The sequence below is a fragment of the Dermacentor variabilis genome, chromosome 4, assembly GCF_050947875.1.
Source record: "Dermacentor variabilis isolate Ectoservices chromosome 4, ASM5094787v1, whole genome shotgun sequence".
NCBI classification, from domain to species: domain Eukaryota; kingdom Metazoa; phylum Arthropoda; class Arachnida; order Ixodida; family Ixodidae; genus Dermacentor; species Dermacentor variabilis.
This window is the reverse complement of record NC_134571.1, coordinates 102,829,136-102,856,629: the sequence shown is the minus strand read 5'-3', so window position 1 is coordinate 102,856,629 and position 27,494 is coordinate 102,829,136. Positions and strand designations below refer to the sequence as shown.

Sequence of the window (27,494 nt, the reverse complement as noted above, 5' to 3'; positions counted from 1 at the left end):
TCCACGCTGCTCGACGCCCTCGGGTAGCTCGGGGAGTCCGCTGAACAACAATCTGCGACGATGCGAAAGAAGACAATGTCCTTGGCGAGGCCGCCGCGGTCATTAGACAAGACGCACGTGGGGCACGGCAACGCAAGGCGCGCGCAGGGGTGCGGTCCCGGGGCTCCTCCGCGCAACACCGCAGGACCCGTCCTAATGGCGGCTCATAAGGGAAAGAATGCAGCGGGCGCCACTTAATCAAAACTCCAGCCGACCCCGCTGTGCGACGCGGGGGGAGAGGACAGGGAGCTCCGGCGAGTGCGGGGATTCGACAGGCGCGCAAAGCCAATTTGGGAAGCTGCACCCACCGCCACTACCACCACCGCCACCAAAAGCGAAACACTTCCACACACGCCGAGCTCCCGGGGAGGCGCGAGATCGAGCGCTCTCGGTTTTCCGCGCCGAGCGAGCAAGCGTGCGTGCAATTGCGACCGGTTAGCGCGAGCCGGCTCGTCAGCAACCCCCGGCAAGCCCCGTGCAACACACACACACACATTCACAAACACGCATGATGCATCCTAGAAAGCACGTTTAGTATCGCGCCAAGCGCACACACCCGTACAAGGCCTAGCCTTCGAACTACCTGGCCTGCTTGTTTTCTTTCCGGCGTTCTGAAACTGTGAAACAAGCTCGCCGAAGCAAAAAGGAGAAAAAGAAAGGTGAAGAAATAAAGGAACAGCGACGTTGTCGGGATGCACGAAATTTCGGTCGCGCTTAGCGGTGACCGGTAATATATATCTCACCCCTCTTCTCACGGCCAATAGAGAGAGGGAGAGAGAGAGAGAGCAGCTACGTCTCAATAACACGTCTGTCTCGCGCGCGAGAAATGAATTACGCCGGAGTTAATAAATCACGCCGCCCGCGATCGACCTCACGTGGGTTGCGCCTACACCTCGCCAAGAGTCGCAGCCACGGCACAGAAAAGATGCGCGCATACACGCACTCGCAGGCCGCCGGCAGGCAAGCGGGGCCGCAGCGAGCGAGCCCGAGGGGCTCCGAACATCGCGCGCGTACGAGTAAATACAGACCTCGCACGCCAGCCTGATCGTTGTCGGAGAGGGGGAGCGAGGGAGGGACGGGCGGGTGTTTGCATGCCCTATAGCTGGCCGAGTTTATCGAGATTAAAAACTCCGCGCGGAATTGGTAGGCGCTCAAGAACGGACGGGCCGCAATAAACTATTCGAACCCCGCCCCGAATTGCGCGGGAGAAAGAGAAGAGTAATACCCAGCGCCGGGAACTTTGCGAGCAGCATATTAAGGAAAATCTAAGCGATAACGATTAAGCCAAGCCGAGTTCCCATCCTCACATGCGTTATCAGTCTTCACGTCGAGCCTCGAGGGGTTATGGGGATGGGCTTGTTGTATGTTTACTCAGATACTATATATTATCTTCCTTATGTTTTAAAGCACGTCGAAGTAAACGCGTCATTGAGCAACAAATACGCACGGACAGAAACACAAACGACACGTCGACAATCGCGAAATACATACGACCAAGTGACACCAACCTCTGCCCTTCTATGGTGTATAAGACACGTGCTTTCCCATCACAACGCCGCCTTGTTCGATTCATGGCCATATCATTCGATTCATGTCCATATCAATGGACAAAGGCTACCTAGTCATATACAATGCGCACATACTATATCACTTGACAACGACACGAAAGTACACGCTCCCTCCTGGCGATAACGTTATGAAGTATAGGCCTCTCGAAGAAACTCCGTTCTTCCTTCGTGTATCGTATTAAAGAATCGATGCTTGATTTCCGCGAACAAGTTAGGCAGCCGCAACAGTTCACGTGAGCTGCTCCTAACGAGCCCGGCGACCAGGACGGGGCGCCGACGGAATGAGAGGCCTAATAATTCAACGACGCCGAGAACACGTCTCCAAGTTGGCCGCTTCATGAGCTCCTATACGCCGGCGAGCCGCACTCCATCTTGTCGGCACACACGCTAGCTGCTACCCTTCTGCAGCGCGCGGTAGTCGATCCATCAGTCGTACGGTCATCGTCAATGAGGACAAAGTTAGTTGGGCCGACGGGCATGCAGCGCGCCAGGAAAGAGGTTTGCCCCGGTGGGACTACTTGGCATTGCAGTTAGGGCGACCTCGCCCTCGAGTGCACCGACATAAGTACGGTGCATCTATGCCTACAAATCCACTCTTGCAGTTGCGTGGAAGACATTTCATCAAGGTTACAACTGGAATTTGGATCAATGCAGAAATCAGACATTTAGTAAGCCCATTAGTGCCAGTTAACGTAAAGCACGAAAGACTAAAGTGCACGCAGCTGGTGGCCAGCACTGTAAACTTGGGTCCTTGGGAGCAGCGTGAAAGCGTAACAGTGCGATCTCTATCGTGAAGAAATTTGATCATGCATCCTAGCGTGCACGTCAGAGCCTGAGAGCCGCACTTCGCCGCAAGCTTTGAAACGACACGTCTGCCCGTTCCCGTATATGCTGCCAGAGCCGTCACAAAACAAGGCCCCGAATGTTGCAAGACAAATACAGCGCCCCGTGTACTGAATGTATATGCAAGGCTAGTTAAATGCAGGGACGTTAAAACAGCCCGCACACAGCCATGCAGACTATATATGTTCACTACATCCGCGTAGTGTGCCAGCGAGCTGGCAGCCAATTTCTATTTCTCTATTTTATTTTACTCCACAAGGTCATGTGATTGTAATCAGTCAACGCCTCCCGTAACATCGTGTCTATCACGACTAGACGAAGCGTTCTTGCGTGCGAATCAATTTGCCAATATCTTGGCTCCGGACTCAACGTTGCAAGTTGTACGGCAGTTGCTTGTGTGCGCGAACGCTGCAGGTATAGCCGCTCGCCCTTTATTGATACAGGACAAGAACGGGTGAAGCGTAATTGGTTTTCGCCTCGCAAAGCCAGCTTAACTCGCATTTGCCTGCATATCAAAGCGAGGAGAAACACTAGAGGAAGTAGAAATAAAGAGAAGAAGGAGAAGAGAAGAGGCGCGATATTGTGAGATCGCAGACAATATCATATGCCCAAAGATGCACCACTTGCGTCGCTTTCTGCGGCGTTGAACAACACGTCCACGATCTCGGACCTGGCTGTGTAGTTAGCGCCGTCAGCGCATCGCTATACAGCGACCACTCCGGGGTAGTGACGTAGGATAACAAGCACGATGATAAGGGGCAGGCACCGAGGGCATGCAGCCAACAGGCACGAAAACACACAAAATGCAGCGAAGATGCAGTGCCCGTAACTCCGCGGCCCTGACGACACAGGCCTCGAGGCGATCACGCTGTGAGGTCGGCCCTCGTTGCGGCATGAGAAACGCCGAGCGTGCCGAACGGGTACGCGGCTCTGCGCGCGGTCTCAACAGTTGCGTGCAGCGCGGTGGAAGTCGCCCTGGCTGCTGTCAAAGCGAAGAGGAGCAGGTCGCAAAACGGTGAAGGTGCACAAGCAGGGGTTCAGGACACACACAGGACATTCGTGTGTCCCTTGCCCCCTTGTGTTCGTGTCTTTCAGCGGTGAAACAATAATAAGTTCCCCATGAATAAACAACTCGCCCGAATTTGATCGGCAGAAGCAAACTTAGGAAAAGTGTGCGGCTCTTTTCAACGGCCCTGGCGCTCTACCTTGGCATCAATGAAACCACGCGCGCTGTAGCAAAGCCTGCTATATCTCAGAGATGGCCGCGCACACGAATTATATCTTACACGGCAAAAGATCGCCACTCCACGAGTTCCAGGATCCCTGCAGCGTTGCTTCGAAGCATTGCTGACTTCACAACGCTTTCACTTGCCTGTGACTTTTAACGGCTACAGAGCTAAAGGAAAACACATGTGCACGTGCTCCGTAGCCCGCGCAACGGGATAGCTGCAGCTAGTATAGGGTTGCAGAAATCGCCTAGTCATTGCTGCCCGTTCATGCGCATGCCGGAAACACGTGGGAAAATTGCGTTCCACCTGGTTGTCACAAAGCGGTTTTCTACAATAATTGCTAGACGGAACTATGCCGCTGCGATCATCCAGCTACCGTGGCATTGACGAGTAGCACACGGATGTATTTAATCTTCGTGCACGTGGCTTCAAACGTTCTTGGGGCGCTACTTTTTACCCTTCAAATGTTTCTGAACTTCCACGAAATCATTTTCTTTTTTCTAAACGCATGCAGACAATTAAACTGCGCACATGCATGATCATTGCCAATTGTTGCATTCGTAACACACTGCTTTGTCGAAAACGACCAATCTGCAAAGTCCCAAGGCCGTTTGACGCCAGAAGGACGAAGTTCAGGCAATTTTTCGTGCGCTGTACCCACATCACTCTCACATGGGCTGAGCCGCCCACTCCCGCAGATACACCAGCACCTGAGTTTCCTCTAGCAAGTCGTCCGTCGCCTGTATCTACTCCGCGAGCGAGGATCGTCCCTACCGCCGTAAGAAGGCAAGCGCCGATGCACCCAACTAAACGAGCCGGAGTTAACGCCGCGACGAAGACGACGACAGCACGTGGCGGCGTCGCTCCCTTCCAGCAACGGGGGCTGGTGCTGCCGCGGAGGCGGTGGCGGCGCCGTCATCAGTATAAAGCAACGGGCGCAAGCGCGGCCGCCCCGTGCAGGGCGATCCATTGTGCCTCGCCTTCCGCCCCCCCCCCTTTCCTCCTTCTTGCGCGGGGCATTGTGCCGACGCGAGGAGCTCCTTTGTTTCCCTCCGAGAGATAAGCAGATCTCGGAGGAAGGACCGAGCGCCGGTGGCGGCGGGCGCAGCAGAAGCCTCTTCTTCAGGGCCGGTGGCAGGAGATCGGGCTCATTATGGCGAGTGAGACGAGAGACGCCGACGCCGCCGGTGAAACAGACGACGCACTTGTGGCAACACGAGACCACCCGCCATGGGCGCCAAGTGACAGCCTGCACCCCCCCCCTCTCCCACCCCCCTTACCGCCACCCACTTCTTGGCTCTCACGGGGTATCTATGCCTCCTGGGGACGTTTAACCACGAACAAAGAGAGAGAGATCAGTTGAAAAAAAAAAAATGAATGCGTCCTTCGGTTTTTGTAGAAATTGCAGTCTATATTTTTGCTTCGTCGGGCTTTATTTTTATTTCTTCTTCCGCCCTCCTGTCTCCGCTTATGACGGACTATAGCGAGCTCGTTGTGCGTCGTTCGTACAGCGCCGAGTGCCGTCGATGCGAGCTTGCACGATCGCTATCTGGTTCGCCGCATTTTTGTAGTCGCATTTTGTTTCGTTTGTGTGTATATACATGGACCAAGGAAGCATGCGTCAAGTTGATCCAAAATAAACTTGCGAGCGTTTAAAGAGAGAGGATAACGCACAAACAAGCTGGCTGGGCGAAGCGAACACTGATAACGTCACGATCAGTTGCTCTTAAACAGCGATGTTCAAGTACACTAACCATGCAGTTGTTATCCCTGTTAATCAAAAGGAGGCGTTACGGCTGCAGAGAAGAGAATCCGTCAAGCGGAAAAAAGGGAACCGTAGCGCGGCAGAAGTAACAGGTTTTAGTTAGCCGTAGTTGTGGAATGCTTATCTGAGCCGCAAGATCGATATCTTCGTGCTGATCAATATCTTGAAATATGCGCGGCGTTACATTTTGCCGGGAATTGGTTGTGGCGACTGTAATGTAACGCTTCTTTCGCTTAGACTTCTCCCCTATGTGACCACGCGGATAGGCACCAAGTGAGAAAAAATTTTGAAAAGAGAAAGAAAACAGTGTTTTTTACTTGTCCCGTGAGCTTGCGCTGTTTTCGTGTTAAGTCGCAGCTGTTTTGCAAGCTTGCGCGTCTGCTAAGGTGCCAGGCCTGCGCACACGAGGCCTGAACAGCTCGTGAAAAGACCAAAAAAAAAAAAAAGAAAAACCTTTTCGGTCGCTTTTCGCCCCGTGATTGCATCCTGTGTGTCCTCAACCGTGTTCCCAATACTCACAACTAGCGACCAATAAGCCCCATATTCACGGCCGGCTGCCCCACCTGCAGCGACGACAATGGAGCACCGATGTCCGGCGGGACAGCTGTCAAATTAAGCTGTTTCCGATATGTTTACGTGAATCCGACAAAGACTGGTAGAGTCTGCTGGTCGGACCGAAAATCGGTCGTCGGGTTCATGTAAACGCTGGCCGGTGCGGCCGAGCAAGCGTCGAGGCGGTTCGGTCAATCCGATCGAGAGGGGTGGTGTTGACTCGGAGATCCCTTTTGGGAAGATGCTTGTAAACGGCGGTCGAGTTAGGCTGCTTCAGCTTGACTTCCGACTCGACCCCTTCGCGTCGATTTCATGTAAACAAAGCCAGTCTAAGGAGTCACAAAAGAACGCGCGGTTGGTAGAAAACGAACCACCAAAGGCAGCGTGCGGTTTTGACTGTCGCGCACTACGTTGTCCTTATTGTTAAAGTATAGATGCAGAGATGCCTGAACAGCAACTGCGAAAGAGCGAACACCATAACGAGAGAGATGAAAAAGAAAAAAAAAATGGCACTGTTCCGACCAGAGAGATACAGCCCCAACACTGCCAGCGAAGGCTCATTTTAATGTTCGGCGACGTCAATACAGCAGTGGAGCAACTGAACATCATAGTATACTCAAACATTTTCAAAGCGTGGCGCACCAGCTGCAACCTTAACCGCTACGCTGCTCTGTAACGCATGGAAAGGAAAGCGAAAGAGTCCCTCTATTCACTATACTTTGAATGAGCAAAAGACGAGCGACCGGCTTCTGCAGGACTATCTGAGCAGGAGAAAAGGCGCCGCGCCGGCGTCATCTTCGTACCGGTCTACGAGTCGCTTTTCGTTGATCTAGGAAGCAGGCCGTCCGCTCTCCTCTTGCAATAGCACGTATGTTTGCAGCTCAACTGTTTGTTCTCCGACTGGATTCTCCCCGGACCTAGCGCCGTAAGAATTCAATGCACGAAACGGCGATACCGCGACTATCTTGTCCCGTCCCGCCCCCCAAGACATCTTCCACTAGAACGGTTTCGGCCCTCTTTGCGTCCTTTGTCTTCGTCTGTCCCCCTCTTTTCTATTAGGCTGTCAAGAGGCTGAAATACAGTCCAGACTATAAAAGCACTGGCGTCATCTCCCAGCCGCAGCTGTTCCTTTTTTTACACCTCTCCTTCTGCGCACCTCTCCCCAACCCCCCCACCCCGCCTTTCACCGCCGAACGGTGGCTTAATAAATTTCTCCGCTATTACACCGTATAGGATCGTGAGATTAAGCAAGCAAACATATACAGGGGAGAGGGAGAAAGAGAGAAAAGAAAGAAAGAACGCAAACAACCTCTCAACGACGCGTGTAAGAAACGAAACGAGAATATTTCTGGAGGCTGTTCCCAACAGCTACTGCACTCCGCGGAAGACTTTCATCGCGCCGAACATGAAATAGGGGCCCCCTTTTATACAATCCACACCACCATTTTCCTCACCCCACGCCTCACGCGTCTTTCCTCCGTCCCTTCGTGTCACAAAGAGGCGCCACCGTTGCCGTGTAATGGGCCACGTATAGAAACGTCATACGCCGAGATGAGGAGGCCGCTGGACAGTGACGTCAAAGCTGGTGCCACGACGCGCGCGCTTCTACTTTTCTCTCTCGATCTACTCAGTCTGCTTCTTCCTCTATATCACAATTGTCACGTGCCTTCCCGATGCCGCGAACTCAACATAAAGCAAAAAAGAAAAAAGAAAAAGCAGTTCGGACAAACTGCGGGCTTCTGACAAACCGGAGACTACATAACGCGTGTGGCGGCGACGTCACATCAGTTCTTCCTCCACCACTGCGGCCATCGACTGAGACCCGTATTTTTACGTGGCTATTCGAAAAGAAAAAAAAAAAAGACGAAGAAAAGAAACCTTTGTGCACAACGTTTAACTCGCGGATATGGCAGCAGGGCGGAAGCGCTTTGGAAAAAAAAAAAAGGCGATGACGAAGAAGCAAAAGGATCTCACTCACGAGACAAAATCGCAGCGGGAAATATATTGAGAGAGCAAGAAAATGGCGATATAAGAGACAAAAAAAAAAGCATATACGAGAGAGGAGGGAGGTAGGTGGACGAGACGTGACGGTACCCTGTAAACAACAATAGGCGGGCGGCACGATCAGAAACGCGCGCGGCGCGCTATGCCCCTCTGTGTCGTCCCATGCATGCAGCTATATAGCTGCTGGCCGGCGGCGCATTCCTCTCGAAGAAAGAGACAGGCGCGAGGATGAGCCGGCTACAGTGGCGCATCCCTCCCCGGGTCTCGTCCCTGTCGAATCCGCAGCGGTGCGGCGGCGCAAGATCAAAGGAGTCCGTCGTGCGCTCAGACGGCATAGGATGTGTAGTGTGTGTGTGTTCTCGCACGGTCCGATATACGCGTGTCCCACCCCGCGCGTATTTTTCACACAAAGCTGATACGCGAACACCATAGGCAGCGGCCGGGCTATAGTTGCATACGCCGCTGGCAGTGCGTGTCATGGATCTGCCCGTCCGCCGCGTACGTTGCGCTGCACGCCGTGTCAGAGGCGGAGGCTTTCGCGCCCTTTTCTTGTTTCGCGCCTCAATATGCGCGCCCGGTAGCGCGCCGCTTGTCTCGTTTCCAATTGCTCGGCTGAATCGCGCCGTCGAGCGGCAGTGTACATGCGGACGCCGCTGTCTCTCGCGCGTTGGGGATGCTTCTCCGCAGTGACGCGACGCCTCGTCGACGCGCAACTATGCGGTGCAAGAGAGAGGCAGATGGTGGGGGGGGGGGGGGAATAAAGTGGTATAAAAGGATCGAGTGGCAAGCCGGAACCACTTGAACAGGTCCTTCGGGTACGGACGTCGAGAACCGGCGTACTGCCAATTCTTCGCTCCCCTTCAGCCTCCCCCCTCCCTCCCCACCTTTCTTTTAGTCTCCCTGAACTTCGTGCGCCGTATAAATTGCCAGGAAGCCTGTAATGTGCCGTGCTGCTCGCCTTATTGGCAACTATACCGCAAGAACAGGCGGTTTGATGTGGTATATAGGTGTTGCGGTGGATGGAACCCGCACCTTCCATAGAGCACTCAACAACCTATCTCGATAGATGAGGCCCACTTCTGCCGAAGGGCCCCTTCGTGACCTCTACAACGGTACCGATTTCGAGCCTTACTTGAGCATGTCCTTACGAAAATTAGTATATATGCTTCTTAGCCGTCATGCATAACAGCCGCTAAACTGTGTCCCGTTCTGCAATCTTCTAATACCATCTCAGAAAAGAAACGCGAATATAATCAGTGCTGTTGAGGCCTAAATATCGACTTAGCCAAACTCAACAACCGTGTGCCAAACCTCTCATCGCAGCGTCGCGAGCATGCGCGACTGTTGAGCAATGCCAACATGCAAAAACGACAAACTGCGAGACCCTCCCGAGAGAAATATTCGCTAATGCGAAGCAAGCGGTCAACGAAGAGCAAAAGGTGGTCGTAAGCGATACTATGCGGCTCCTCGAAACGCCGGGGCACGCAGCCGCCACGCCCCGTGCAGAGAACGCGGAGCGAAGGGAAGGAGAAGCTCCAGCGAACCACACGGGCGCAGGGACGGACGGATGAGCGATCACAGTATGCAACTGCCGGGCCCAAACTAAAGGAGAGTCGGTCGGCCGGCCATGCAGCTATCGCCACGCAGCTGACGACGGCGACAGCGTGAGCTCCGCCTCGTTATACCCCGAGAGGAAGCTAATTGTTTTGTTGCACGATCGCGAACGTAACGGATTAGGGGTGCCCCACGACGATGGGTGGTGGCCCGCGAAACAACAGTAGTCGGGACTTTAAGGCGGGCGGTTCCGCGCAGCAGATCGCGGCTGCAGAACGAGGGCTCGCATATATAAAACCACGTGCTCGCCTCACATACCGCGAGCGTATGCGTGCGTACTCATGCCGTTTAGGAGCAACGAGCACGGCGATTGAAGAACAGGAAGAAGGAGGAAAGAAGCAAGACACGAAACGCTCGCTGGTCGGCCTCTGCTGCCGACTTGCTGCTGCTTCCCAGCGTAGCGTGGCAGCGGCGACGGCGGCGGCGGCGCCCACCCTCGATTCTGACACGCGGACAGCCTCGTCGATTACCGATGGGCGACGCCCCCCTATTCGTCTCGTTCTCGGCATCAGCGGCCGATCTCGTGACCTCCCGCGTCAAGTCTTCTCGCAGCGCCGGGAGCGCACGCTGCAAACTGGCCGAGCACCCGATACAGTGCACGTGCCCCTTTCCCTTACGAAAATGAGTACGGGCCAGTCTGTAGAACACACGCACCGTACGCACGCATTGCAGTTCTCGCAGGCTGTTTTGCTTTCTTGTAAACCTGTCCTTTGGGCTGCAGCGAGCCATGTAACAGGCTGTGCGTTGGCGTGCCTTCGGTGCAGCATTGTAGTGGTCCAAAACTTCCCAAGGGGTTGCTTCCAGAGAGTGCATACGTGGGGATCATATCCACAATAAGTGTAAAGCAATAAGAGTACAATTTTCTTCGAGCGATTCGTTCACTTTCGAAGAAACCTTATTTTACATAAAGTGTGCAAATACATGTTGTAAGGGCAGGCACATGCGAAAAGAACGATGCCGATCCAGCCCTCTGTAGCTGCGACGCGTATATATGAGGCGACAGAGTTGCGAAAAATGAAGGCGCGCACGACAGCGTGTCTCTACAGATGACGACGCGCGCAAACGCCAGCAGCTGGCTGTTATCGTCCCGTTATCCCGATAAACCGACAAAGTTCAATCCCCTCGAAAGCCCCAATCAGCCGGGGCAGTATATATAAAAGCGGGGGAGTTGGGGAATTTTCATCAGCAAGAACTGTTTGGTCATTAATTGGCAGGCCGCCGTTGCCAATAAAGTGCTCCTTATCACGACTGGCTGACGCCCGTTTCATATACTAACCGCTCCTGCAGCATAGGTAGTGCCCTGTACCAACCAATAATCGTGTATAGCTTTGCCCGTTGCATAGAAAATAAAATTTAAAGGAAAAAAAGTAAGGAACGCGTATAGCCAGTAGATTATAAAACAGAATGATCGAACCCGTTCGCGTTCTTTTTTTTTGTATTCCTTTTTTTTTTCTCGGCGGCACACCGGAATGGACATTAACATTGTCGCGACAGGACTTATTCACCCAGAAAAAGAAATGAGCCGATGGTATCTGATGGACGAAAACGCGAGGAAAAGGGCATTATTCCATCGTCCTTGGACGCCGATTTAGTTCGTGCGGTCTCTCGGCCACGCGACTGCGCTTGCGCACAATGAGTACGAGCCGATTCTACGTGACTCGGGCGGGTGTTAATGAGACAGAGTTCGAAGCACTTAATTAAACGAACGATTTCCACCAGCAATATACATATGCATACATGCGTCACGTTTCCCGCACGCTCTAGTTTCGCTGACGCCACGAAACGTTGGCACGAGGACAAGGTCCGAGCCCGCGCGGAATATGCGCAGACTGAATTATTTGTTCACATCGCCTTAATCTGTTCTTTGGTGCGGTTCTTATATCTGTTCTAAGGCAGGCAGCCAGAAACAGCTTGTATACAAAGCAACGCGCTAAGTAATCGGCAGCCCGTTTGTCATCATAGCCTCCAGAATATACACATAATTATGGCGAGCGTATTAGAAGCAAAAAGACACATCGCACGCATTGCTTTTGACGGCCATGTGCACCGAGAAAACGTGATTCGAACAACTCAACAAATAAATAATCCGGTGGCGTTTGCCAGTTCGAGTTTCGTATTTTCGCGTACTTGCCCTGTCACACAGCGGTATTCAAAGATTTTATTTATGTCTTACTTATTTTTCCGATACCTTTGTTGATTCTCAACACTGTACTGAAGGCGTGGTGGTATATACAGCGCAGTATATATTGAGAGCTTCCCATTCACTGCCGGACACCCGCGAAAAGATACAGCGATTGTGTGACACCTCCGTGCGCATTACGTAATTGGATATAAAATCTAGACACCGATTTGCAGAGATCAACCATAATATCGCAGGTAACCGAGAAATCCCAGCAGAACACCAAAGAAGAAAAGACACAAAAAGAAACGCCAATCGAACGCTGCCGCGCCAAAAGCCAATTAATTCTACGAGATGCCTTCTGTCTTAAAGCTTCAGTGAGCTGAGAGCATCCAGCTTCCGTGGTGCGTTTGGTGCTCTCATAACCACCTGATGCCGAGCGACCGCGCTGCGAGCCGCCCGTTTGGATTGTTTGAAACACATCTGAAAGCCAAGGCACGCACACATACACACACAAACAGCCAAAACTGGTCGGGCGATGTAACACGAGCAAGCAACGAAGAGTGAAAAAAGCAGACCAGTCATATAACAACAAAACAAAGGGGATTAAAAAGCACAGCGAATCGCAGCAAATCCGCCACGCACCACAGCAGAGCGGCATTATAGCGCGGCCCGAACTTGAGTGTACACCAGGGGGGCACACGCAGAGCCGGGCTCAAATGAATGCGAGGGTTATAACAAACACAAGAAAACAAGCGAGCCCCACGGAAGCCGAAACACCAACGAAGCGAAGTCCGCGACGCCCTCTTCGCTAACGACAAAGCAAAAGCCGGCGCGCGGGCTTCTCCCGAGAACATTACCGCAGCGGCTCGCTGTTGCGGGGGCGATCCACCGCGCAGCGGCTGGCTCCACTCGCCGTGCGCCGAAGTAACCGTTGCGGAACCGTCATCAATGGAGGCTGCTGCTCTCTGTGCGGGAAAGGCAGCCTTCCAGGTGCTCCTGTTTCGATCCCCCCCCCCACCCCCCTCCTCTGCCTCATCACGTCCCCGCGTCTTCTTAGTTTTGCCTCCCGGTGGTTGCTGGGGTGCTTTCAGCCACGCGCGTATATGGACTCCTCGCAAAGCCAAAGCCTCTCGCGCGGCTTCGGGAAGCGATGCTAATTAAATAAACGAGAGAAGAAGCAAGAAAGAGGAAGTCGACAGTGGGACACAAAAGCCTCCATATGTGTACCGGTGAAGGAGGAAGTTCGGTGAGTGAGTGAGTGAGTGAGTGAGAAAGAAAGAAAGAAAGACGTCTGAAATTGTATCTATGATCTTTTTTGCTTTGTTCAGCAGAGCAGACTGGTAAAAACAGAGATGACGTGTTAAATATATTGCAATCAAATTATGTAAGCGGATATAAGAAATGCATTCGCTTATATAGAACCGGCAGAAGCGTGTTGTCGCATTTTTCTTTTGGTTAAAACAAAGGCTGTTTCTTCAGCAGAGCTTTTCTGCCCCTCGTTCTTGACGCTATCGATATCGAAGGATCGTGTTGCTGGCGAATATTAAACAAGCCGATACGTAAGCCTTATATTTAAAATGCTTAAATAAATTCTGGGGTTTTACGAGCCAACTTCATAATATGATTATGAGGCACGCCGTAGTGGCGGACTCCGGTTTCATTTTTACAAACTGGGATTCCTTAACGTGCATCGAAAGCGCTGTAGACCGGCGTTTATACATTGCGCCCCCATCGAAACGTGACCGCAACGGCCGGGATTTGATCTGTTGTGCTTAGCAGCGCAACGCCATAGCCACAAAGCAACCACGGTGGATTCTAGGCGCTTACATTACCTTCAAGGATGGCGTTTGTTTTCAATTTGTGCACCGGTTACCAGGAACCCTGCCTTCGCAAGCGCGGTGACAGGAACACGCCGAAGTGTCTTCGACGGGAAACAGAGCTCCTGTCGCGCCCACAGCTAGATCCACCACGTACGTTACCGTCGTAACAGTCACCCCGCCGTACACAGTCAAGGGAACGGATATGGAAGCGTGTAGTATGCAGATACGCGAGCACCTCGCGTTCAGCCAAACCATCCCATCAAAACGCGTGCCGTGTATAACTATATACACGTACTCCGAAGCCGCCCGCTTCCTGTCGAGCCCCGAAATACGCTACACGCCCCTTTAATTATGCACGCAGAGATATCTTGCCGCGTCTGGCGCGTGAGATTGCAATCGTCGCTGATCTGATTTCGCCCGCGTGTTTCTCACGTACGCCTTTGATTTCCTCTTGCCGCCGACATCCGGTTTCGGTACCCCATCAGGGAGACTCGTGACACCCTTATACGGACTACGGCACCCCTTCCCCTTTAGCAAAATTAATCCGCCACATGTTTCCTTTCAGCGGAATGGAAAAAAAGAAAAGGAGGTCGGAACAACAATGAAATAGACTCATTCTGCGGCTTCTCTTGCGCGCGCTCTCTTTTTTTGAGGGTAGCCCCACAGCCGCGACCCCTTTTGATGTCACCGCGCAGAGCGGACACGCGATCAAGAGCAGAGAACAACACGCGGATTCTCTCTCTCTCTCTCTCTCTCTCTCTCTCTCTCTCTCTCTCTCTCTCTCTCGTGTGGGTGGCTACACTGCGATCACGCACTCTCCCGCAACACGAGGGCCTTCTTCTCTAGTGCGTCAGCTTCTCGTCGAGGAAGTGCCACCGCGACTCTGTGCCAACGTCGCATAACGCCGCCGCATTATTCCGCTCGTATTCATTCATAAGCGCGCCGCCGTAACGAGCGCGGGCCTAAGGGGACCAAGTAAACTGCTTAAAAAAGAAGAAGAAATCATCGTCCAAAGAAAGAAGAGAGAGAGAGAATGATTAGAAATTTAAAAAAAGACTAAACTAAGAAACTTAATACCAGCAGAGTGACATACGTGCGGAGATCGAACAATGTGTGATTCGGTTTTTATACGAGCTGTACGCCGCATGCTGCCACCACAGCGCCGGTAACGGCGGCGTGCGAGGGATCAGGAAAGGGTGCGAGCGCATCCTGGACACGGATGGTTTCGGTCAAAGACGACGACGAACACGAAAAAACAAAAAGACTAATAAGATGAAATAACGGGCAACAGTTGACAGAGAAGGTAAAGCCTTGCATGGGATATATATATACAAGAGACGATGAAAGGTGCCTGGCTGTAAATAGAACAAATCTGTAAAAATAAATAGACGTAACTATTAAAGACACGTCGCTCGTCTGGAAGACACGCAGAGGCGAGACAGATGAGAGAGAGAGAGAGAGAGAGAGAGAGAGAAATAAAAAAATAACGGAAGAGAGGGAGAGAAAGAGAGGGGAGAGTAAACCTTGAAGAAAGAGCTAGGGTGCGGCGGCATCCTGGCCTGCTTAAAGGGCGGGCCCGCTTTATTAAATTCCCCAGGCGCGCACCACCATATCACCGGAAGCGCCGCATCCGTCAACGCTTCCTATATCAGTTGCAACGCCGCGCGATGGTGCCGCCGGAGCCTGGCGCATCGTGACCGCACCAGCCCCTCCTTCCGAGCCTTCACGTGTGGAGTGATACCAGTCTACGCGCGGAAGCGTTATTATTTTTGTTCTTTCGTTCTCGCCCCTGCTCGGGTATCACCACGACATTATAATTACATTTTTTTTTGTCCCCGTCCTCGAAGAAATGGCGAAGTAATACAAGAATGAAGAGACTATGACGAGAGAGTTCTGTCCCCAGCCCGCATTCGACAATCTGGAACGATACAGTGCAAAACCAAACACGGACAAATAACCGACTTGCACACGCGCTGATGATTGACCGACGACCGCTGCAGATTGCGTTGTCGCCGTGCCACGTCGGAGTAATATTTCTACAGTCCAAAGAAAAATGGCGAGAATAAGACACAGCAGATAGCCTAAGAGGGAGGAGCTAGGGACAACTAGGCAGTACCGTAAAGGGAAGCTCCTGAATAATTTCGATCAGCTCCGATTCTTCGACGTGCGAACGTTTCGGCATCCCGCCTCATGCGGCATAACGCGGTCTCCACGACCGGGAATCGGGCCCGCAACATCATGCTCTGCAGGAAAACATTGTATAGTTACAGAGTCACCGCGGCATCTTTGCAAGGCACAAGCCTTTGTAGAGAAACCGGGTTAGAACTAAACATTGACGCGGTGTCTATCACGTCTGCTTACTAAATTTCGGTAAATACAAATTAAAAGATAGTGAGTATCAGAAACGAGGCGGTTCTCTAGAGTTTCATAGGGTATATATAACAAAGGGTGTTTTGCACGTCGGATGAAACTTCTTGGACAATTACACACGGGCATCAGCGCGATCGCTTATAAAGGCGCCGCTACCAAAAGAGTAGAGAGAGAGAGAGAGAGAGCAGTGCACTACAAATTGTGGCTGAGTGTCACGGTGCATTGTGTGGCGTTGTATGCACGTGTGGGTGACTGACAATGTGGCGTCCTTAAAAAGTGTGACAATGTCCACGCACAGATGTTCTTATGCTGCCCCATTCTTCCTTTTCTTTTTCCTGTGATCCTTTGTGCCCGTTTTGCCGCACCACCAGTACAGGGTAGCCAACCGCAAATATCCCGCGGTTGTTAACATGCACGTCCGTCGTTTACCTTTGCCACTATCTTTCTCGGGCGATAATAAACACTCACAGCTTTCTTGCTTTGTACATCTTCCTTCAGTACCACTAGCCCGTCGTACGCGCATGCGCGAAGCGGCGACGCTGCTTACGTCGCTTTCCCGAGAGATAGAGAGGAGGCCCGCGCCCGGGGGCAGCTATAGGGAGCCGTAAATCACGGCTGTCCCTGAGTAACGGGCCTGGACAGGTGGATTCCGCGGAAGACGCGGACGCTACGGCGCACGAATGAATGCGGCCGCAGCGTATTCCTTTTGAGAAAGAAAGACTCCACGCGGCTAAAGGTCTGCCGCCGTCACCACGCGCTGGAGCTAGCACAGTGCACACAAAAGGCCACCGCCCCTTTCCCCTCGCTACGTGATGGCGGCTGAAGGCATCTATCCATCCGCGGCCCAAACATCGATATCTCGGGGCTGCAGCCGCATCTATAGAAAGGCACGCGCCGCGCTGCAAGAAATCGGGTGGCAGCTATAAAAGAGGAGCAGGATTGATCGCGGCCACGCCGGCCGGCGCCAACGTTGGAGCCGCGCCGCGAAGCGTATGGCAGCTAAAAAAAGGGCCTCGGCTATTGAAGGAGGGAATGGTGAGAGAAAAACAAATGCAGCGCGTCATTCGGTTTCGGATGCAAACCACGTTGAATGTAGATGTTGCGCTCGTGATGGGCATTGTTGTATACAGGACAAGCTTCGTACGAAATTCCAATACAAGCTAGATGACGATTGCAATAAAAGGCAGTAATTACGCTGCAGCTTCGTTTCGACTTTCTCAGAGGAAGCCAGCGGGGAGATGAAGGCCGAAAATAAGAAGGCACGCTGGAGGGTTGAGGAGGACGACAAAATAGACAAATAAAACGACGCACTGAGTTTCGTCTTCATTGTTTCTCTATACGCGCCACTCCAGAAAAATAAGGGCTACTCACGTGCACTACCAAGTACGTGCACACCGGTCGCGCTTGGAACTTAGACAAGCAAACAAATAAAGTTCTGCGGAAAAGAGAAATAGGGAGAGCACGGATATTTTTTTTTTTCTGGCAAATTGAGGCACTAACAAATCTCCGCGGCTTTTCTGATAAGAATTCGCCACATCCACGAGATGGGGAAAACATGGAACAAGGAATCTCGGCACTTTCTGAAAATTAGAAACAGACGCTATAAGCTCTAAAGTGTACAAAAAAAAAAAAAAGAAAGAAACGAGAGAATATCCAAGTCGAGGCTATATACAAGGTACAAAGTGGTAGTAAGCACTCCAGGACGTAAAACACCGTGCTGTTGACTACATATTGCGGCTTGTAGGCAACCACAACCGGCAGCGCCATGCCTACTCGTCGCCATGGTTATGCGGAAGGAGTTGGTTGTTACAAAAGAGCCTGCCCGATCTCCCCCGCGACGTTCCATTCGTCTGCGTGTCGAAATTTTTTCTCTCCCTCTCTCTCCGCTTCTGTCTCCGCCCGCGCTATATAGCGACAGGCACGGGCGCCACGAAGGTGGCGGAATGCGACGGCTATGCACCACACAGTGCCTAATAACGCGGCGCCACGGCGTCGGCGGGTCATGCACGCCAAGGTCGATACTATATCGCGCCAGACGGCATGCTGGGCGCGCTGACGGGCGCCTTTTGTTTTCGCCGCGAACAAAGAAAGACGGGCCCGCCCAACAGCAAGCGGGTAGAACGAATGTATATATCACTCACTCGCGTCACCCGATGCGGCGAAGGAATAACATGTTGCCAGTTAAACAGCGCGAAAAGACGAATATTTGAGAGACACGCAAAGAGAGGAGGTATATAGGGAGGAGGACCGGCACATCCTCTCCTTCCGTGCTGGCGGCGGCGAACAATGAACTTGCAGCACGCGACGAGTTCCAGAAAGTAGCTGGCTGTGCCAGCATCCCTTGAGACGAAGATAAAATACTGCAAAAGCGCCGTCGATTAACACTCGAGCTTGTTGCATTTTTTTTCTTTTAATATGTAAGCTTGAGCACCAACGCCAGTAACGCTACCAAGACGTGAACTTATCGGTGGGCACTCGCAGTATGTGTTGATGGCACGCCGGTCGGAGTATAAGCTACAGCTTTCTCGGAAATGACGATCGACCACATGCGAAGCATCGGGCGTGGTTACTTTCTGAATGCTTCATGCAAATGTTATCTCTCGCTTAGTCAATTCGGCATGTAAATTCTAGCATGGTTCCAACATACTCAGCTGCTAACGAAGTCGACGATATACACTTTCAATTTACGCTGACAGAACAAGCTGACATGCACCAATTAGCCTATAAGTAAATAACGAATTACGCGGAAAATGTCGATGGCTGCACTGTCGCTTCGAAGGGACGTCTTCAACGACGCCTCGGAGTCGTTTCCAATGTGTCCGTGTGGTGAGGCGGCCCACATGCCACCCGAGTGGTGGGAGTCTGCCCTTGCCATAGCCGAACGTACCCAGTCACAGCGTTTAGATAGCATGGCAAGATAGCTCATGTAAACTGGATTTGATTACATTATATCTAGCTTAGCTTATATCTAGCCTAGCTTCAACCTCATCTTCGTGTTGCAGCAGACGTGCACGCGGCAGTTGACCAAGCCCACCGTGTATAGCTAAGCTCCACGCCACAACCCCTTCTCGACAACAGACGCGTCTGCAACAGACTTTCGAAAAGTGTGCACCCGTGAATCAACGGGTGCACACTGTCGTTTGAAGAGACCCTTTAAACGACATTATTTCGGTCTAAGTCGGCAATCCCTTGATCAAATGGAAGAAGCCCGGCGCTCGAACAAACGTTTCGAGAAATCCCGACAAACGGTGAACTACGGTCTTGTGACAAGGCATGCAAGTCAACAGATATGAAATCAGCGGTATGCGTGTCTTCGACGGGGTGTGTGATTACGGCATACCGGCCCGTATGGCGCTCTCTCTGCATTCTGAAACGTTTGATCTGATATCAAAGAAACGGCGTACCCTATTTCTCAACGAATGACTTCTCGAAAGGGAACGGTATATACATACCTGCGTGCAGCAGAGATCAGTCGGCGCGAAAATGCTTACGATTCCAATGTTTCGAGACCATTCTTTCACGGAAGCGGCGGTGTCGTCTTCCGAACAAACGCTACGAACAACTCCGAATCCTGAAAGGGCCCGCTGTATACACCGCCTTGATATAAGTACTGAAAGAAACGGTGCTCGGCGAGAGAAAAACGAAACGGCTATAGCCGCTTCTGATATGCCCCTCACGATTTAGCAGCGCCATCTTGATGCGAATGCGCGTACGGACTCCTTTAGCCAAAAAAAGACGAACCGTAAAGGGCAGACGCATCTATAGACTAGGTTGAATGGCGTGCACTGTATACGTCCATTATCTGGCTAAAGTCTGACATAAGTCGTTTCTCATAGCGAACTTGCTTAAGGCACGGTATCTATCGCACGCCCGCCCAGTCCGGCATTAGATAAAAGAATCAGCGCCGCCAAAAAAAAAAAAAAAAATGACCGACAGAGGAACGCGAAGGTCGTGTACAGCCAAAAGATCAAGAATGCAAAGGGTCGCGAGACAAGGAACACCGCCAGAAATAATATCGTTCGTTTCTCCTTTGAACGCGTATGTATACGTTCTCGCGTTTTAGCACAGTCGGTGCTTCTTCGGCGGCGGCACCGTACAGAGCGAGCAATACGACGGAAAAAATGAGGAAAGTATGCCGAGATGCCCGAGAGATAATTTACAACGAAAACGGGCGAGACATCGGCGCGCGGGGGGAAACGGCCAGCGCGGCAGCACGAAGATCCCAAAAGGGTTTTTTTGATCGGCCGCGCCGCTCCTGCATTCCGAACGCGCGCCGGATAAATTCAGGACTGGAATACTTCCTCTCCCCCTCCTCCGCCCCCCTTCCCGTCTTTAGCTCGAGAGCCCCCACCCACATGGAGGACGGCTGCTGGCGGCGAAAAGCTGGATCAACGCCGGCGGTAAGATTCCAGGTCCGCTTCATCGGCAGCTCACTTTACGGCGGCGGAGCGAAGAAGAACGACGGTGATGCCGTGTCGCGCGCATGCGTGCGAGCGTTCGTGCACGGCGCGCTCCGGGAAGAGGTATCATCCCCCTCCCCATTCACCCCCCCCGCGTGCCCCTCTTCCCCATTCCCGCATTGCGCCGCTGTATCGCGAAAAAAGGGAATCGCTCGAAAGCAGCCGCGAAAGGGGGAACTCGCTTTCGCGCCAGCGAAGTGCACGAGCGCGTACGCGAATGCGTGCATCCGCGCATGTGCACACACGCAAGAGAGACGCAGATCGTGTTTCTGTATGTCTGATTAACTCTGTGTTCCTATATACATGCGTAAATACGAAAATGCCTGAATATACATATATATATGTGTGTGTGTGTGTGTGTGTGTGTGTGTGTGTGTGTGTGTGTGTGCGTGCGTGCGTGCGTGCGTGCGTGCGTGCGTGCGTGCGTGCGTGCGTGCGTGCGTGCGTGCGTGCGGGCGGGCGTGCGCGCGCGCGAGAAAGCGACCGTGTTTATTTGCGAGATTAAGAATGTACGTTTGTGAACGCTTGTGCGAATGCATGAGTGGGCGCGCGTGCGTGTCGTGCCGCTTCCACCTGGTTTTCATGGAGCCAGAATGACTGCAAACAATCTATATAAAAAATTTTAGAACACAAAACAAGTGCAAGCAGAAACGGCCGCCGACGCTCAGGTAGGAAAAGAGAACTTTAAAAGATGTATCAACGCGTAAGAAGCCACAAACAAGCCGGAACGCGAACAGCTAGACAGTGAAAGCGCGCACGTAAATCATTGCAAAAAAAAAAAAACAAGAAAGAAAGCATGCCACGGGGAAAAAAAAGAGAGCGAACCAAGGTACAGGCAGTAATAAAGTGAGGCCAGGACGGGGCATCTAGGAGACACACAGAGAAGGAGGGGAAAGAGGGAAACGGAGGGCGAAAAAAAATGCGGCACGAGAAGCGCGCGAGATGAAAATAGGAAGAGTTCTCCAAAGCTGCGCCCTAGGAGCCCGGGAGCGGCCAGATTTAAAATATGGAGAAAGGGGCAACTCGCAACGAAGAACCCGGGGCTTCGCTCGCTTGCCTTGCCTGCATGGCCCTATCTGCGGCGGCGCGTATTAAAAGCACGACGGGGACGAGGCTCTTTTTTTTTTTTTTTTTTTTTTCTTAAAGTCACCGGTCGCGCGTATTGCGGTATATGCTGCTACCGCAAAGAAAAGGTAAAAGAAAGGAGAGAGAACAGGAAGACGCAGGCAACGAAAAAAAGGCGGAAAAAGCGAACCTGTGGACTGCAGCTATGCCTGCCAAGGGAGAACGAGCGCGCGGCACATTGCGCTACAGCGGCCGGGAAGTGTGTTCTCAGGGGTGTTCGCTTTCCCGTGGCGCGCGAGTTGTGTGCGCAGGAGGCGATCCCGACGCGCAACCCTTGTCCCTCCCCTCCCTCAATCCCCCTTTCTGCTCGTACGGGGCGGAAAGCAGGCAGGTCCGCGCTCACGGTGCGTCGCGTCGGCTAGACCGGAAGCGCGGAGCATCCTCGTCATCCTTTCCCGCCACGGCGGCCGGAAGCACAACGAGTGCACAACGGTAGCGGCGGCGGTGGAGGCGGCTACAGCGGTACGTTCCTTTTCTTTTCACGTAGCCAGGCGCAACGCGGCATCCAGGTCGCTGACCTAGGCGAATAACTCGCGCTGCTTGCCGCTACTGCTGCTCCTCGGGGATCACGTGTGTGTGTGTGTGTGCCTATGTGCGTGAAGGGAGGGGTGCGTAGCGTAAGTTGCGTGTACGTGTGTGCGCGCGCGTGTGTGTGTGTGTGTGTGTGTGTGTGTGTGTGTGTGTGTGTGTGTGTGTGTGTGTGTGTGTGTGTGTGTGTGTGAGAGAGAGAGAGAACGAAGCAGGCATTCCCGAGGAAGGAGACAGTGACAATGACGTATGCCGCTTTTCCAGACCGCGGGTGCGCGCGAGTAGCGAAGTTTCCAACTCCCCACGCCGTCGCGGCGCCGGCGCTCTAGAGGCGTCAAGAAAGTAGTCACAGAAACAAGGTTAAGACACAATCTAGAGCGACTGCGAAGTGAAGGAGGGCGACTGCAGATCCCAGGTCTCTATCTCTCTCTCTGTTGCACCTTGAACTCTCCTATGGAGCCGATCCCCGTCGTGATAATTTTGTCGCTTAGGCCACCACGGCAGGAACCTGTTATCGCACGATCTTGGATGACGAGGTTCGATGCATCGTGATGGTATGTACAGCTACGTTGGTCACCAAGTGACCAGCGAACGTGAACCACTCTCCGTGACAGATTGTTGCGCAGGCAGCAAGTATATACTTCCATATTGCGAGCTATTGGCGCAAAAGAACAGAATGAGCAATGGTCAGTGATAATGCCAGCTTCCTGTTGTCAGATATGCAAATATGACTTGTACACTTGTTGCCTAAGGTCTCCCGTTATTTCTCAGTGAGCACGATAGCACACAAGAGGGAGGAGGGCATCGCTGCAGAGCAGATCACGCATGTGCATCGAAGTGGTTGGCGTTTCTGTGAACACTCTCGGCCAAGCTTTGCCGGTAAGTGCCTTCTTAAACATTCGACGTAGCGCTGACCTACACACTAAACTCACATGTAAACACATCAGCACTGCGTCCTGTGAAGAGTGAACGTAAAAAAAAAAAGAACGAAAAAAAAACCTGGCAGTTTCATCTCGCGACTATTACGAGCCATCCGCTAATGACTGCGCCAGAAAACAGACGCGAAGCGAAACAAAAGCTCGCGAGAGCCGAAGGAGGGAGGCCCACATAAAGGACGTCCGGTGGCAGATTTACCTCGGCGATGAGGTGAAGGAGGCGACTGCGCCGGTGTGCGAGTCACAGTCAGCGGCTCGGCGGTCGAAGGCACACAAAACCTACGCACACCCACACACACACGCACACACAACACTGGAGACACAGCGTCGAGAAGAAGGGGTTCGCCTCCGGGACGCGCGCCCGCGCAAGAGGAGGGGGGTGGTGGCCGGAGGGGCCCGCAGCGCGTGCGATCCCGCGCTACCGAGCGCGGCACCGCGACGGAGCTATTTCGGGACCTGTCCTCCCGGAGTTGAGAGCACGGGTGCCCGGGAGGAGCGCGCACGCGCGCGTGCGAACTGCCGCGCAACCGAGCGGCCAACAAAGCGCGCCCACCGATGCCGCTCCGTTCGGACGACATTCGCGATGCGCGCCTTCGAGAAGCGAGACAGGCGCGGCGTCCCAGCCTGTCGCCGCGCCAAGTAAGCCGCGGAGATATGTGTTTGCGAGTGTCATATATTTTTTTTTCTTTTGGCCCGAGCGCGCGTCGCAACGTTAACCTGGCCCCAAAGCACGAGAGTGATGAAGACCCTTTCAGTCCGCTTCCTATATAAAGCCGCTCCAGCGTTCGGCTCTTGCAACGAACACCGGCATAACTCCTTTCGTTCACAAGAAGTCACCGGTTGGCCGCCTTTGCGATGGCATTTAGCGCCCTGTTGCGACTTGTTCTTATAAAAGATTTGTAAAGTAAACGAACTGCTTCTTTTATAAGAGTCAAAATCTGGCAAGACAAATATCTATTTGGGATTTGGAGTTCGGTGCTGTGCGTATAATTCGTAGCGACAAAAGCGATGGCAGCAAACTCACTAATGACTAACGCGCAGGCATACACTCGTGTGTTACTCGACCCCTTCACCAAAAAGAATACACGAGGATTGCCCGTGGCACACGATGCCGATAAGTTAGTTGCAAGTGACAATGTTGTGCAAATACGTTAATTTCCGTGCCTGCTGTCTTGCCTCATAAATCTCACTCTCATCCCTGTGACAGCTGACGGATCACCGCTTGGTGCACCTAAGTTTTTTCACGGGGTTGTCCTGCATTTTAGAACTCCTAGTTTACCTTCTACATTGACCAAGCGGCCCATGAGCGATGTAACTTCGTTATGTCGCTTGCGTCTGCGACAGTCCCGTCAGTTTCTTATTGAAGATAGCTAGTGTCATTGTGTCTGAACAAGGTGTGTGCGCTTGGCGTGAAGACCGCACACAGCACCTTTTCTGCTGCATTACTGTCCTGCCATCGATGACCATTGGTCTGCTTTGCAGAGTCGTAACCCATGGCTTTGTACAGCACCGCAGCAGAACGCTACGCGTGCTGCGTAACGTGTCCGAGCAGCGGCCGCTCGTTGTAATGCAGTGCAATCTTACGTGCGCGCACAAAGCGCAGTGTTAAACGTTTCTGTGACCCCTAAGCACTCACGATGGAATATAACACACACATCGATAAAATAAAAAAAGGTAGAAATGAACTTTGTCTCAGCAGAGGAACACCGGGGTTAACGTCGTCGTAAGAGCAATTGATTGTACATATGTAATACTGCGACGTTGAGCACATGTGCGGAAAAGAAGCCGAGTCTGCGTTCTGAGCGATTCCTGATCGGAAATTGTTGGAAGCGTTTCTCAGCACACTGTTACTGGTGCCAATGGCACAAACCACTGGCACACACTAAACACGCCGGACTGTTTCTGTTGTGGCCTCAAAACCGCTCAATTCTTTTCCCTCTTGTGGATTCTTCTTTGTGGTTGACCGTGCGTGTACTGCGCTCTTCCATGTTGAATAAGCAACTGATCCAATCTTTAGTACTGCGAGGCGAAATCACAAAGTTTTCCGTTCGTAAATGTTTGCCTCATTGGCCCCGTCTGCTAATCATATATGCATGCTATCACGGTTGGTTCGATCCCCTTCTCACGAACCACTCTCTTCAGGCCGCGGACTGCTCAGTGAATTCGGCCCTGCGTTTCGAGCTGAAATAAACACATCGCGGAGAAGAAAGCTCGAGCGCATACAAGCTCACAAGCCCACACAGGCCTCATCCAGCCAAGCTGCCGAGCATGACGCCACAAAGATACGGCCGCACTACCATCACGTTCAATGCAGGCAAGAATTCTCTCTCTCTCTCTCTCTCTCTCTCTCTCTCTCTCTCTCTCTCTCTCTCTCTCTCTCTCTCTCTCTCTTTTTTTTTTTTTTGACAGACTGTATACTGGTTTTAGTTTTTCTTTACAAGACAAGATGAATTGATGTGGTCAAGTCTTCAAAACTTCATCATCATCATCGGCCTGGTTACGCCCACTGCAGGGCAAAGGCCTCTCCCATACTTCTCCAACAACCCCGGTCATGTACTAATTGTGGCCATGTCATCCCTGCAAACTTCCTAATCTCATCCGCCCACCTAACTTTCTGCCGCCCCCTGCTACGCTTCCCTTCCCTTGGAATCCTGTCCGTAACCCTTAATGACCATCGGTTATCTTCCCTCCTCATTACATGTCCTGCCCATGCCCCCCATTTCTTTTTCTTGATTTCAACTAAGATGTCATTAACTCGCCTTTGTTCCCTCACCCAATCTGCTCTTTTCTTATCCCGTAACGTTACACTCATCATTTTTCTTTCCATAGCTCGTTGCATCGTCCTCAATTTAAGTAGAACCCTTTTCGTAAGACTCCAGGTTTCTGCCCCGTACGTGAGTACTGGTAAGACACAGCTATTATACACTTTTCTCTTGAGGGATAATGGCAACCTGCTGTTCATGATCTGAGAATGCCTGCCAAACGCACCCCAGCCCGTTCTTATTCTTCTGATTATTTCCGTCTCATGATCCGGATCCGCCGTCCCTACCTGCCCTAAGTAGATGTATTCCCTTACCACTTCCAGTGCCTCGCTAGCTATTGTAAATTGCTGTTCTCTTCCGAGACTGTTAAACATTATTTTAGTTTCAAAACTTACTTCGCCAAAATTATTGTTCAGAACGGCTAACAGCGAATGAGAGAAGTGGCTATGCTGACGCCTGCTTTTTCTGTCTGCCATATGGACGTTTGTTTGCAAACCCACAGCCTTCTCTGTATTTCGTTCCCCAATTTAATCATGACGCCAGTGTGGAAGACATGCTTCATGTTTGTAAGCAAGAAACCTACGAAGTCGCTAGCGCGCAGGCTCATAGGCCAAATGGAAGATAAACAGTTTTTGTAATTTTTCGTCGCACCACTTCAATTCGTGACCGTAATAATGTGCAGCTCTGGTAGTTTTCCTATGCGACGATAAAAAAAAAAAAACTCAAAACCAATAGTTCTGGCGCGCCTGCCAGAACCAGCAGGTTCACGGTGGGCAACGGTAGGGCCTCTATATGTATGGCGTCATGGCCTGGAGCAGGTGCTTGCATACAAATACGACGTCTGTCAAGCAAAAGCGCGTCCGAGAAAATACGTGCGATTCTACGCCATTTGCTCCCTCGCGTGCAACGCTACGCGCAGTGCGCTACTTCAGAATGCGCTACTACAATATCACCTTAGCGCAAAGTGAAGTTTAGAAGCGCACAACGCAATGACATATCTATATATAGCAGTGTGTCACATCGTGCACTGACCATTTGGAGCCTCTGCTGCACGAGCAGCTGATCTCGCAGCTGCTGCAGCTGGTTGATCATCTCGGTGAGTCGGCGCTCGTTGTCCCTCAGGCTGCCACCGGACAATGCGAGCCGCAGTGTCTCCCCTTCCAGCTGCAGCGTGACGCGCCTGCGGCCACCCTGATCGCTTCCATCCGCGTGGCCTCCGCTGCTTCCTCCCCGGGACCTGCGAGCCATCGACGAAGATGCATGCAACACACAGGTGGCCTGCAAACGACCCTCGTCGTGGCACCGACACTGTGCGTGTGTCTGTTTACTCGCGCTATACGACCGGCCGGCCACCGACAATTAACAGCCGCGCTGTGGAAGAAGCTGCGCGCGGCATTATACGACCCACGCATATAGTATATATACGCGAGCTTGCGTTTGTGTTTGGCTGCTGTGTGTGCATTCGTGCGCTTGCTTGTGTGTGGCGGAACGTAGCAGTCGCATTGATATCGCCTCGTAAAGCGCGCCTATATAGCCTTGCTCTCCGGGGGCTCCCTGGGCAATCCATCACCGTCGTGGTTCGGAGCAAATGCGTGATGTGCAAGAATCAAATAAAAATAAAATTGTGCACGGAGGATAGGCGCAATCCCGCACAACGAGGATCATAAAGACTGACTGAAGAAAGAAGAAAAGACAAAGTAACCTCAAGCGCCTATGCAGTTGTGCATCAGAATGAGAGAGAAACAGATTCACTGCTGG

The 27,494-nt window shown here is 52.2% G+C and overlaps 1 protein-coding gene across 5 annotated transcripts in view; it reads right to left on the bottom strand.

Annotated features, from left to right (window-relative positions):
* The window catches only part of LOC142579586 (uncharacterized), a 515,154-nt gene that overhangs the window by 83,781 nt on the left and 403,879 nt on the right, over positions 1-27,494 (bottom strand). For all 5 annotated transcript variants that reach the window (XM_075689952.1, XM_075689955.1, XM_075689957.1 and 2 more), the window contains one exon: positions 26,769-26,973. In XM_075689952.1, the coding sequence (XP_075546067.1) occupies positions 26,769-26,973 (205 nt within the window). The remainder of the gene's footprint in view (positions 1-26,768; positions 26,974-27,494) is intronic.